The sequence below is a fragment of the Globicephala melas genome, chromosome 14 (assembly GCF_963455315.2).
Source record: "Globicephala melas chromosome 14, mGloMel1.2, whole genome shotgun sequence".
NCBI lineage: Eukaryota > Metazoa > Chordata > Mammalia > Artiodactyla > Delphinidae > Globicephala > Globicephala melas.
This window is the reverse complement of record NC_083327.1, coordinates 16550858-16563400: the sequence shown is the minus strand read 5'-3', so window position 1 is coordinate 16563400 and position 12543 is coordinate 16550858. Positions and strand designations below refer to the sequence as shown.

The 12543-nt window shown below is 35.7% G+C and overlaps 1 protein-coding gene across 4 annotated transcripts in view; it reads left to right on the top strand.

The window, feature by feature from the left end:
• Nucleotides 1-12543, top strand: part of IBTK (inhibitor of Bruton tyrosine kinase) — a 101003-nt gene that overhangs the window by 58207 nt on the left and 30253 nt on the right. For 2 of the 4 annotated variants that reach the window (XM_060283296.1, XM_030859377.2), the window contains exons 20-25: nucleotides 1991-2112; nucleotides 4079-4191; nucleotides 7965-8068; nucleotides 9470-9633; nucleotides 10708-10800; nucleotides 11348-11491. In XM_060283296.1, the coding sequence (XP_060139279.1) occupies nucleotides 1991-2112; nucleotides 4079-4191; nucleotides 7965-8068; nucleotides 9470-9633; nucleotides 10708-10800; nucleotides 11348-11491 (740 nt within the window). Of the gene's footprint in view, nucleotides 1-1990; nucleotides 2113-4078; nucleotides 4192-7919; nucleotides 8069-9469; nucleotides 9634-10707; nucleotides 10801-11347; nucleotides 11492-12543 lie in introns of all 4 variants that reach the window. The other 2 variants (XM_030859376.2, XM_030859375.2) reach the window with 1 other exon arrangement.

The following is a 12543-nucleotide window of genomic DNA, read 5'->3' as shown; positions in this document are numbered from 1 at the left end:
CCTTTTAACCTTTATGCTCTCATAGAGTTGCAATTTTCTGGTTCTGTTTTATCATCTTGCTCAAAGTTTTGTATCCGTTTGTCTTTTTTGTTTCTGTTAGAAGTGCTGCTTTCAGCATGTCTTGTTAGGCAGGTCTTGTGTTGATGAACTCTCTCAGCTTCTGTTTGAGAAAGTCTTTATCTCTCCTCCATATTTGAACGATGTCTTTGCTGGATAGAGTATTCTAGTCTGACGGTTTTTATCTTTTAGTATTCTGAGATTGTCATTTCACTCTCTCCTGGCCTGTTGGGTTTCTGCTGAGACATCTGCTGCTAGCCTAGTGGAGGTTCCTTTGTAGGCCACCAGCCTTTTTTTTTTTTTAACTTTTTGGCCATGCCACGTGGCTTGCAGGATCTTAGTTCCCCGACCAGGAATCAAACCTGGGCCCTGGCAGTGAAAGCACTGAGTCCTAACCGCTGAACTACCAGGGAATTCCCAGCTACCATCCTTTTTCTTGGCTGCCTTTAAAAATCTTTGTCATTGACTTTTGACAATTTTAATATTTATTACACATCTTGGAGAAGGTTGTTCTGCATTGAGGTAATTAGGTATTCTTTTAATTTCATGGACTTGTGTATCCAGTTCCTTTTCCAGCTTTGGGATGTTCTCAGATATTATTTCTTTAAATAAACTCTCTTTTGCCTTCTCCCTCTCTTCTCCTTCTGGGTTACTCATTACCCTAATATTTTTCTTCCTAAATGAGTTGGATAGGTCTTGTGAAATTTCCTCACTTTTTTAATATTCTGTTTCTCTTCTTCTACTTGTATCATTTCAAGATTTCTACCTTTGAGCTTGCTAATTCTCTCTTTCATATGATCTGCTCTATTTCCATTTCTTTCTAATTCATTCTTCATCTCATTTATTGAGTTCTTCAACTCCAGCGTTTGTTTGGTTCTTTTTTAGAGTTTCAGTCTCTTTGGTAAAGTATTTCGTCTGTTCATTAATTTTATTCCTGAGCTCATTAAACCGCCTTTCTGACTTCTTACAGCTTATTGAGTTCCTTCATGACAGCTATTTTGAATTCTCTATCAGTTAGATTGAAATATTCTGTGACTTAGTTTGGTTTCTGGAGAACTGTTATTTTCTTTTTGTGGTCGAGTGTTATTGTGGTTGTATATGGTACTTGAATTAAATTGTTCCTCTGCAGGTGCATTTGAAGTTAATGACAGGTTAGAAGTTAGAGTCCTTTCTTTTGCTTTCCAGTAGGTGGCACTATAACACAGGTTTGTTTTCTCTTACCTGAGCTGGCTCTGATTATATTTGCTAGTTGACACTTTCCAGCCTCCACCGGCTCTGTAAGAGGTGTGCTTCTGTGCCTTCATTATTGCTTCTTGTGCCTCCCAGGTCCTTACTGCCTTTCTTCTGCCAGAGCTACTGTCATCATCGGAATGTTGGGCTCTTCCCCAGTTTGTGAGGTTCCTTGAGTAACAGTCTTTGCATGGGGGGAGGAGGATCATGGGGGTATTGGGAGCCAGGGTTGCACAGGTGCCTGTACTGTATCTGATACTGTATAAGGTTCGTGGGCTTCCGCCACTGTTGATGGTGGGCGATGGCGGCTGGGTTCCAGGGCCCACTTCCGTTGCTACCAAGCTACCTGTGGTTGTGAGCACCCCTCCATTCAGGATGCCATAGTTGTAAGTGCACCACCTCACATGCTGGTACTGGGTTCCCTGAAGCTGTGGGCTCAGCTTCCATGGTTAGAGGCCCAGGATTGCAGGCACAGACTCCACTCTTTCATCTGTTCTTCCTCTCTCCTGTATGTGTTCCAGCCTCCCCACCTTTAGATGTACAAATGTGTGGAATTCTCTGGTGACCTAGTGTGTTGGGCAGAGGCAACTTTGTTGAGCTCTGGATGTTTTACTGGTTGTAGACTGAAGGGGAGACAGAAAGGTAGCTGATGTCTTTCCTCTACAAATTTTGTATTTAAAAAGTGACATCTTTTTTTCTATAGATTCCAGCAATGGATAGAAGAGTCATTACACCATATCAAGATGGACCAGATATTAGCTATTTGGATGTAGAAGATGGAGATATCTTTTTGAAAGAAGAAATAAATATGGAACAAAATTATTCGTAAGCTCTGTTTTTTTTTTCCCCCTTCCTTTTCTCCTTCCCTCATCCCCAATCTTGGACACTGTTGACACCTTTATATTAATATGGAAAGAAAAATTGAGAAACCTAACATAAAAAATAGGTATTTATGTTCATTTTTAGCCTGATACAATACAAAGTAAATGCATAATTAATATTTGCAGATATAACAAAGTTAAGTATAAACACAAAAGGAATGTAGCCTTCTGGTTAAATATGTTGGGTTGAATAAGTGCAACTATCTTAACTACCTTTCCAAACCCTGCTGAGATTATAGTAAAGAAATAAAAAAGGCATATTGCACTAGATCAGAGAGAACAGGAAAGGAGTAAATGGCAATCAGGAGATGTTAACAGTTTTGGAAGTTGGAAAGTGGTTGCCAAGCAGTAATGACTTAGAAAAAACTAAAACAGAATTCTGGAAAGGCTTAAGAATTACAGGTACTAGGTTTATGAAGACCAGTATAAGTGGTTGGATTTGGAAAAGAGCTTTTTTTTTTTTTGAAAATTTTTCAAAGAGCATTGATGTATTCCTGAACCAAGTGATTGATTGCCCCTCCTCCATCTTAGCAGAAGACGAGAGATTTGCCTTCTGGAGAGGGTGAACCAAGGGGAGTTCATCAGCCATTCTTCTAGATCCCTCTCTGTAGAGAACCCTACTCATTCAAGAGATATGACCCACAGTGACTGGCATTTGGGAGTCCTTCAATAACATATCCCAGGTTCTACACAATCTCCCTGTTGACCATTTAATAAGTCCTGCTTAGAATTTCCAGTCGGCATTTTAGGCTAATTTATCAGCTGGTTATACAATTACTTTCCTTCTGCTTGGTAAATGACCTGTTAAAATAAAATCTTCGGACGTTCAAGTCATTTACTACATACATGTGTGAGTGTATATATATGTATGAGTATAATTGTAGCTCACTGAAAAGCTGCTCTTGGTTCCAGAAATCTTTTTTAACCTCTTTTCTAGAGTTTGGTGGTAGCCACTGGAATACTTGAGGTTTATAAATATCTGACTTGGATGTATGACATGTTATTACATTAAAAATTATAATAAAATGATTAACATTGACATAAATACATTATCCTTCACAAAATAATAGTATTCACAGCTGACCTGTGTTACTGTGGATGAATTATGTAATGAGATCTATAATTTTTAGGTGAAATAAGACTGTTGTAGTCCTTATAGATAATGTTATTTTCTCTTTCCTGATTAATAATAATTCAAGGAATTAAGCAGCCCCTGAAATACTTTAAAAATTATCACCAAATATTTCTAGTTCCAGATCATAGATTATAATAGCTTGTGTGTGAACATGTACAGTATTTTACTTTTCAAAGTATTTTCTTATATACCATCTTGTTTCTAATTTTCACAGAAGTGCTAGGGTTAGAACAAGTGATAGTATCTCACTGAAGTTTGGTGGAATTAACTAATGTGCTCTGGGCCACTTAGATAAATGGGACTAGAACATATATATTCTTTTGTGTTTTCTGTTTGACCAAAATGCTGTATTCCGTTGCTCAAAATGCATAGTTTTTCTCCTGTTTCATCTGTAATTTAAAAAAAAAATATTTTAATTTATTTATTTTTGGCTGCGTTGGGTCTTTGTTGCTGCATGTGGGCTTTCTCTAGTTGCAGTGAGTGGGGGCTACTCTTCGTTGCAGTGCTCGGGCTTCTCATTGCAGTGGCTTCTCTTGTTGCGGAGCATGGGCTCTAGGCGCACAGGCTCAGTAGTTGTGGCTCGCGGGCTCTAGAGCGCAGGCTCAGTAGTTGTGGCGCACGCGCTTAGTTGCTCTGCGGCATGTGGGATCTTCCTGGACCAGGGATCGAACCCGTGTCCCATGCATTGGCAGGCGGATTCTTAACCACTGTGCCACAAGGGAAGCCCTGTAACTTTAATTTTTTTAAATGACTTTTATGTTTGCTTTTTTCCTAGGGAAAGTGTGTTCAAGAAGACAAAAACAAAAGCAAAAAAGAAGCCACGTAAGCGGTCTGATAGTTCTGGAGGTTATAACCTTTCAGATATTATTCAGAGTCCACCATCTACAGGTTAGTGGAAAATATTTTAGGGTATATTTTCTGATCTAATCTTTCTTGTCTCTGTTCCTTATCTAATTCATTTAACATGTATTAAATACTATTATATGCCATCTGCTGGGGCTACAGAAATAGAAAATAGTCCTTGTCTTAGGGAGGCCACAGAAAGTGGTAATGTATTGTGATAAGTACTCTGATTGACATTTGCTCTGTGATCACAGAAGGGGCACCCAAACTAGTCTGAGAAGATCGGGGCACATCTGTTAGAGGAAAGTGATACCTGAGCTGGATCTCGAAGAGTGAAGAGAATTTAGCCAAGAAAAGGAGGCAGATTGACGTGCTAAGAGAATGGGGCAGTGTGTTTCAAGCCTAGAGGCAGTAGAAAGACTGCACGTTTGTTGTGCATAGCTCGGCCATATCCGGTAGGTGCAGATAGGAGATAGGTTGGAGAGCGTCAGATTTTGGAGGGTGTTATATGCCAAACTAAGGAATTTGGACTTTAATCTGAAGGCTGCAGGTAGCTGTTGATGGATTTTTTAAGGCAGGGTGTGACTGGATAAGGTTTATGTTTTTAGAAAGACCACTCTGTCTAGTGGCATAGAGGGTTAGAGGTGGGCAAAACATGACAGAGATACTATTAACACGTGCATTCAGTTCATATATATCAGTGCTTCAAGTGAGATGCCACGTGGGATTCCATTCATGCGTGTTAAGGAGGTTATAATCCAGTAGTAAAATACAACACGTTTTATACCTAGGCATTATGTGAGCCTGTTTGAAAGTAAGGTTATATAGTTTTTCTAAAATTTTTTTTCCCAGTTTTTAATTTTGAAAATCTTTTAAGTTACTAAAAAGGCGAAAGAAAAATACCATGAACATCTGTATACCCATTATCCAGATCTATTGTTCACCTCTTACCACATTTGCTTTTTCTTGCAGGCTTTGTCTTGCATGCTCTGTTCCCTCATCCTCCAAACATTCTACACACACACTTTTCTTTTTAACCTGATCCACTTGGAACTAAGCTGTAGACATGACATTTTCCCCCCAAGGTTAATATGAATCTCCTAAGCATAAGGGAGATACAACCCTTATCCTATACAACCACAATACCATTATCACATTGAAAGACAGTTAACATTAATTCATATTATGTAGTGCTGTAGTCTATGCCCATATTTCCCTAATTGTCCAAACATGTTTTTATAGCCTTTTCTGTTTTAACATTAAGGAAAAAAAAAAAAAAAATCTAATGTCGTATCAGGGTTGACATTGTCTTTGCTTATTAATGTCTTTTTAGTCTCTTAAGTAGAACAGCACCGCCACACCTTTCTGTTTTGTTTTGTTTTGTTTTCAGAAGTTGAGGCCAGTGGTATTGTAGACTGCCCCACATTCTGGATTCATCTGATTAGATCCAGATTAAATGACCTAAATTTTAACAGTTTCTTTAGATAAAAATTTGAAGTGTAACCAAAAAAGAATGGCAGCACAGCATGGCTTTCAGAAATAGTTGGTGTGTCTATAGCCATAAGACAAACTGGTGCAGTTTCTATCAGTGTTTTCACAGTGAATCAGCCTTATACAGGCAACTTTGAAAAGTACAAATGAGGTATTTGACATGTTTGATAAATAACGTGAAGAATAGTCGTTTTAGATAACACACGAGATATTAAAAAAGAAAGCTAATATACCTAAATTGATTGATGAAGTATAGGTCTATAGGTCTTTCTCATTTGCTGCATCTCCTGATTCCTATTTTAGGACCTTTCTAAAGTTTAAATTCTGTGATTTTGCATCCTCTGTGTTATATGAATTACCCGTAGTACTTAGAAGGAGGCATAGGTGGATTGATGGCAGGATGAATAAATGGATAGACAGTCGTGGAGCTAGTGATTTTCCAAATACCTAAAAGATTTATGGAAAAAGCAGATATTTGGTTTGTTTTAAAGGATGTTATTGATAGCACATGTGTTAAGAGTCTTAGCATTTCAGAGCTGGAAGAGACCTTAATAATGAATTAATTTACACCCCTTCCTTTAAACTTGAGGAAACAAGCTCAGAAAACTTTGAAGTGATTTCAGGTCGTAGCAGCCAGAGGTAGAATTTATTTTCTTGATTCCTGTTCGGTATTCTTCCTGCTATACTACTCCCTTCTGTGGCCAAAGCCAAAAATGATTGAAAGGTTAAATTTAACTGGGGGCCAAAGTAACCTATTCTGGGAGAAATTCTGAGTATGAAGCTAATTTCATCAAGGACAGTTATATGAAGGCTTAACGTTTGTTTGTGTTGGTCCTTAAAGTTAGAAGTCATTCTGTGAAAATATTTTTTTATCAAAGATAATTGTTGGCCACTTTAATCGTCTTCTTTATTAGATTTGTTTCCAATTGACTTTTGGGAGCATCCCAGTATTAAATATACTCTCTTATATAAAAATTTGCTACTCTTAAAAATATTTAAAACATTGTGGGGGAGAAAAGTTTGAATGTTCTTCCAAATTGTATTTTAGCAATAACAACAAAAAAGGCACGTATCTTGTCAGAGTGATTTACTTTTTTTTTTTTAATTAATTAATATAATTTATTTATTTTTGGCTGCATTGGGTCTTCATTGCTGCATGCAGGCTTTCTCTAGTTGCGGTGAGCGGGGGCTACTCTTCCTTGAAGTGCGCTGGCTTCTCACTGCGATGGCTTCTCGTTGCGGAGCACGGGTTCTAGGCGCCTGGGCTTCAGTAGTTGTGGCTCGCGGGCTCTAGAGCGCAGGCTCAGTAGTTGTGGCGCACGGGCTTAGTTGCTCCGCGGCATGTGGGATCTTCCCAGACCAGGGATTGAACTCGTGTCCCCTGCATTGGCAGGCGGATTCTTAACCAGCGCGCCACCAGGGAAGCCCAGGGTGATTTACTTTTAAAGAAAACAACACTTACTGAATTTATGAGATATGTTTTATAATGTATTTATTTTGCCACTTCATTTAGATTGTACTGCATTTTAAATATGTGGAAATAAACACATGAACCTAAGCAAAAGTTTTTTTTTTTTTTACTCTGTACTTGAAATGACTGATTTGCTAATGAGCCAGGATACCAGATGTAGCAGGGACCCAGGTATTGAGGTATTGAGCTTGCCTAAGAGAACAAATGGTATATGCATTTCATAACAACTTATGCTTTAGGTGATAAGCTAATTGAAAATAGCTCTCAATTCACAGATATTTTGCAGAAGGGAAAAACCCTCAAACAGGCCACAGTAGGCTTCAGCAAAGCCTCTGCTACCTGGCCAGTCTGCTGGCTTAGATGAGTGGCAGAAAGGTTATAATGCTTCTCCCACACAGACTAGGACTAATCCCCCTTTGCATAGGTGCAGAGACAGATGAGAAAGGGAAAGGGGAGGGGTCTAGAGTTTATTAATTTTGTCTTGCTCTCTTATCTTTATGGGGAAAAAAATGTTCTGAGTCACTTTTTAAATCAGATACCAAATAACTATCTTCCTCAGGTTTATTGCTTAATTGGTGTGTAATTAAAAGGAATAAAACTGTTGTTTTAAAATTTTCCATTTCAGTTTTTCACTTCAACTGATTTCTTTCTTCAGTTAGCTTGAATTATTAAGACTTTAGTACAGTGACTATAATTTAAATGTTACTAAATCTGGATAAATGGACGCTTTTAGCTCTATTTGGTTCATCAAATGTAATACATATATGTTTATGTATATGTGTTTAAATATGAAAAAATTTTTACCTTTTAGGATTACTAAAGTCTGGTAAGACCAATTCTGTGGAATCTCTTCCAGAACTGTTGACATCAGACTCTGAAGGAAGCTATGCAGGAGTGGGTAGTCCTAGAGATTTACAGTCTCCTGATTTCACAACAGGATTTCATTCAGATAAGATTGAGGTTTGTCTTCGTTTATTAATGCACTATTTTCTTCACATTTTAATCTATAGACAGTTTAGTCTTTCATTATTTTTACTCTAACTTTAAAACATTCTTCTGGCTGGTTTATAAGAAAATACAATTAATGACATAATATATGTAGTGTTAGTTTTCTCAAATTTGCCTAATATTTCTAGTTTTAAAGATTTTAATTGCAGTTTTGAGCCCTTTATGATGTTGTATTTCTGCAATAAAAGTAATGTTGATGTAAAGTATAGCAATACTGTATAGGCATATTGAAATATATATTCATAGCTAAATTACTTAAAATATATTTTGTGAAATGTCAGTTAACACCAGCTAAAAATTGTCAAAGGAAAGTGATTTTGAAAGTAAGCCTAATACCAAAATCTGTTTAGTGTCTTTCTGCCACGGTGTGAACTGGAGCAATGCAATCTGGAATGGAGTTCTTCTCCTAGTCTAGCATAATTGACACTAAACTGCTGAATTCCTAGGCTGGTCAGCTCTGGGGGAGGCCATGTTTCAGACATCTGTTAACATTTAATTCCATAGTTGTTAATCTACAGGGAAGGAGAATGTCAAACTTAACCAGATAGAGTAATTTTTTTCTAACCTCTATACATCCACAAAATATATTAGAACATCTAGAAATTTGTGAGACAATAGAAAATTTACCCTTTATTAAGAGTCTTCTAGGCCTCAAGGATTGATATAAAACAAATTTTTATCATAAAAATTTTTTATGCAAGGTAGAAGTTTGGGGGAAATTCATATTACACTTAGGCTGGCCTGGAAGACAGTTGAGGTTTAAAAGAAGGTTGAAGGCATACTGAATTTTTGGCAATAGTAGAGAATCTATCCTGGCAGTGGAAATACCATTTCAATAACTTCCTTGACCTATTGTAATAGCAATAGTTTTAGGGTCCCTTTTGAAGTGTCAGTATTATTTGGCTTTAATTTTATTCAGAGTCCTTTAATTATATTCAGAGTAAATTGTATGAAATTTATACCAGACTTTCATTTTGTTTCATTTTAAAGTCATGGATGTTAATTTTAAAGTTACTGCTTCATATCTTATTTGAACAACTTATATTTATTAACATTTGTTTAATACTCAGGTAAATAAGAACTTGATATGCAAACTCATGTCCCTAAAAATTATTCCCAAAGCTTTTAATAATTGGGTTATAGCCACTGATATGGTTTGAAAATTGATCAAGATACTAAACTGTAGAAGCACTGAATTGAAAATACTAGATAATTATTCTTGTAAGGTTTTACTCTTTAATATAGTTTAACCAGTATTTACCGAGTACCAACTATGTGTTAGCTACTGTGCTAGGGGTACCTGCTATTACTCACTCTTTAATTTTTTTTTTTTTTTTTTTTTTTAACCTCCAGGGGAAAATTAAATCCTATGTTAATGGTACACCTCCTACACATTTTAGGGAAGATTTAAAACCATGGGAAAAATCACCAGTACTTAAAGTATCTGCTCCACAGCCCATTCCCAGTAACAGAATTGATATTACAAGCTCTTCCAGTTGGGTTTCTGGCTCTTTCAGGTAGGATTTTTATTTTGTTCTGTACTTGTTAGTCTGAGAAATATCATTTATTTTTGGTCAAGTGAAACTTTTTAATGAAGCACATTTAAAAAAATTTCTAATATACAGAAAATTACCTAAATGCATACAAATTAGCAGCTAAAGTGCATACAAATTACTAACCGGCTAAAATAGGCTTTTTTTCCCAGACAGAATTTAGTTGCCTTTGCAGTGTCATCAGGGAATACTTAGTAAAATACTCTATAACACACACACACACACAGTGACTTGATATCAGCTTCTTTTTCTTTTTTAATGGATAGTGTATATTAGTAAAAACTCCCACTCAGGACGACCATTTTGCCATTTGTAGGCTTACTTTATCTTTTTTTTTTGCACATTAAAGTGTATTTAAGATCTCACAAAATGTGTTGTTACAGTTAATTTTCAGAGGCTATTCATTTAATGTTATGCTGTAGTTTTAACTTAACCTATATTCTATCCATATTTTTTTTTACTTATAAAAGTCAGTTTTTAAAACTGAAGGAATAAGTATAATTAACATGCAGTATTCTTTCAAAGAGCTAATTGAGCTTATGCTTCATCTTTATTACCTAGTATGGTTTATAATAGGCTAAGACTGTTAATTGACTTACCAATTATATTGCCATCTGGGCCATTTGTGTAATTATTTTGAAATGTGCTGTATTTTGCACAGTTGGAATAAAGATGATGTCCCGGTTTATGCTGCTTCATGGTCTAAAGATAGTTCAGAAAGTAGACACCTTTTTTCCTAAGTAAACATATTTGTGGGAACACCTGGAAGCATCTTCTAATCACTAATGTTAGACTATTTTATTAAACATGTATCTCTTAACATTATGACTTCTGATGCATTTTATTATTATGTATGTATATATAAAAGTAGCTTTCATTCAAAATATCCTTTTTGAAGTTGGCCGCAGCTGACAAAATAGACCTAAATTATCCTCTCATTAATGATGTTATATATAATTTACAGTTTCAGTAATGTTTGGGTGTTGGACTTCATGGATAAATGAATGGGTTGTAAAGTAACTTTTATATGTCTTTTAGTCCTGTAAGCCCTCCTGTCGTGGATCTCAGAACCATCATGCAAATAGAAGAAAGCAGACAAAGATGTGGAGCTACACCAAAGACAAATTTGGGGTTGGTTACAAAATCATAAGAAAAGGAAAGACCATGTTGTGTTATAGTTCTGCCCTAAACAACTGGAAAGACCTACTGGACCTTTCCTATTATTTTTCTGCATTTGATGTTAAAGTTAGTTGTAAGCTCTTTTCTAGGTAATTTAGCCTCCATAACATTATTTCTTAAATATATGCTGAAGACTGAGTTGGGTTGATAGGTCTAGCTCTTGTGGAATACAGTATTACATGCCGGAAATTTGCCTCTAAAATGATCTATTTCTGTTACAAGTGTGATGCAAGTGTATTAGGAGGGCTCCCATGTAGCTATTACTTGATCTTTGATAGTATAAACTAATTATATATATTGCCACTGTTGAAACTTGTGGTCATTTTGATCTAGTAATAGTAAAATCCCATCAAATAAACACAGAGCAATATAATTACCAGTAACCTTTGTTGAGCAGAAATTAATGTTAATTGGTTTAATTTATAGCAAAATTATTTCTTATGGAATTAAACTTTCTCAGAAGCGGTGAAACTGATTGGTTTAATTTAACTATTTCTAGAAAAATGATTTCTCATGGAGTTAAACTGTCTCAGAAGCAACGAAAAATGATTGCAATGACTACCAAAGATAATAATTCAGGAATGAATAGCATGGAAACAGCATTAAGTGCTCCTTCAAAAACCCCCAAACCAGCGAATGCATGGTATGCTCTAATTTTTATTAAAATAAGCTTTGTACATTAGCTTTTAAGGTACTTCTTGGCTTTGGGTGGGGTTTTTTTTTTCCTTCCTGTCTTTTCAAATATTTCATTCCCCTCTTTGCTTTCAAGTTAAAAATTGGACCTTGGGAAATACTTTATTTTCTTGTTTGTTTTGAGAAGTACATCATGATTTTTGAATTTTTTTCATATGTGTAGATAAAATTTCTTCTTGGTATTTTAATTAATGTTTATTGCTAAGGCAGTTTAAGGGAATATTCTTATTTTTTCATTTTTTATAAAAAATAATGTATATCATAGAGAAGTTTGATAAAAGCAAACAGTTTTAGCACCCTAATTTCTTTGTATATTCCCTGTATGCGTCATGAATATCTTAAAATTTTTATAATCATAGCTTGTCATTGTCACTTTTAAGCAGGGCTGTTTACTTAACATTGTGTTATATAACTTTTCTCAATTAGAATTTACCCATAATGCAACATTAATAGGAATAATCTCCAAAGAGGTCAGATAGCAATTTTGACATGAAAAATAGGTTGTACTTCTGCTCCCCTCCCATCCTCCCTTTTTTTGGTAACTAATATCATAATAATTGGAAACCAATTTTAGAAGAAAAACACATGGATAGTATGATGGGCAGGAAAGATCAGTAGAACCCTGTTGTTCTCACAAGCATTGAAGAGGGTATTAGAGACTACTCTTGGTTTGGGGGAATCCCTTCATTACTCTAATGCCACTTTTTTCTATTTGTAAGAGGGAATATTTTTCCCATTAAAATGTAAATTGTTTTGAAGAGAGTGGCAACTCATTTTATTTTGATTGCCACCAATAGGACTAAATATCAGACCTACTAGTAAATCTAAAACATGATCACAGAAAAAGAAAACAAGAGGTGAGAACACCCAAGTGAAAAAGAAAAGAGAGTAAAACTTGAGGGATTGGGTTTAGTAGAATTTTTTTTAATTAATTAATTTATTTATCTTTGGCTGTTTTGGGTCTTCGTTTCTGTGCGAGGGCTTCCTCCAGTTGCAGCGAGC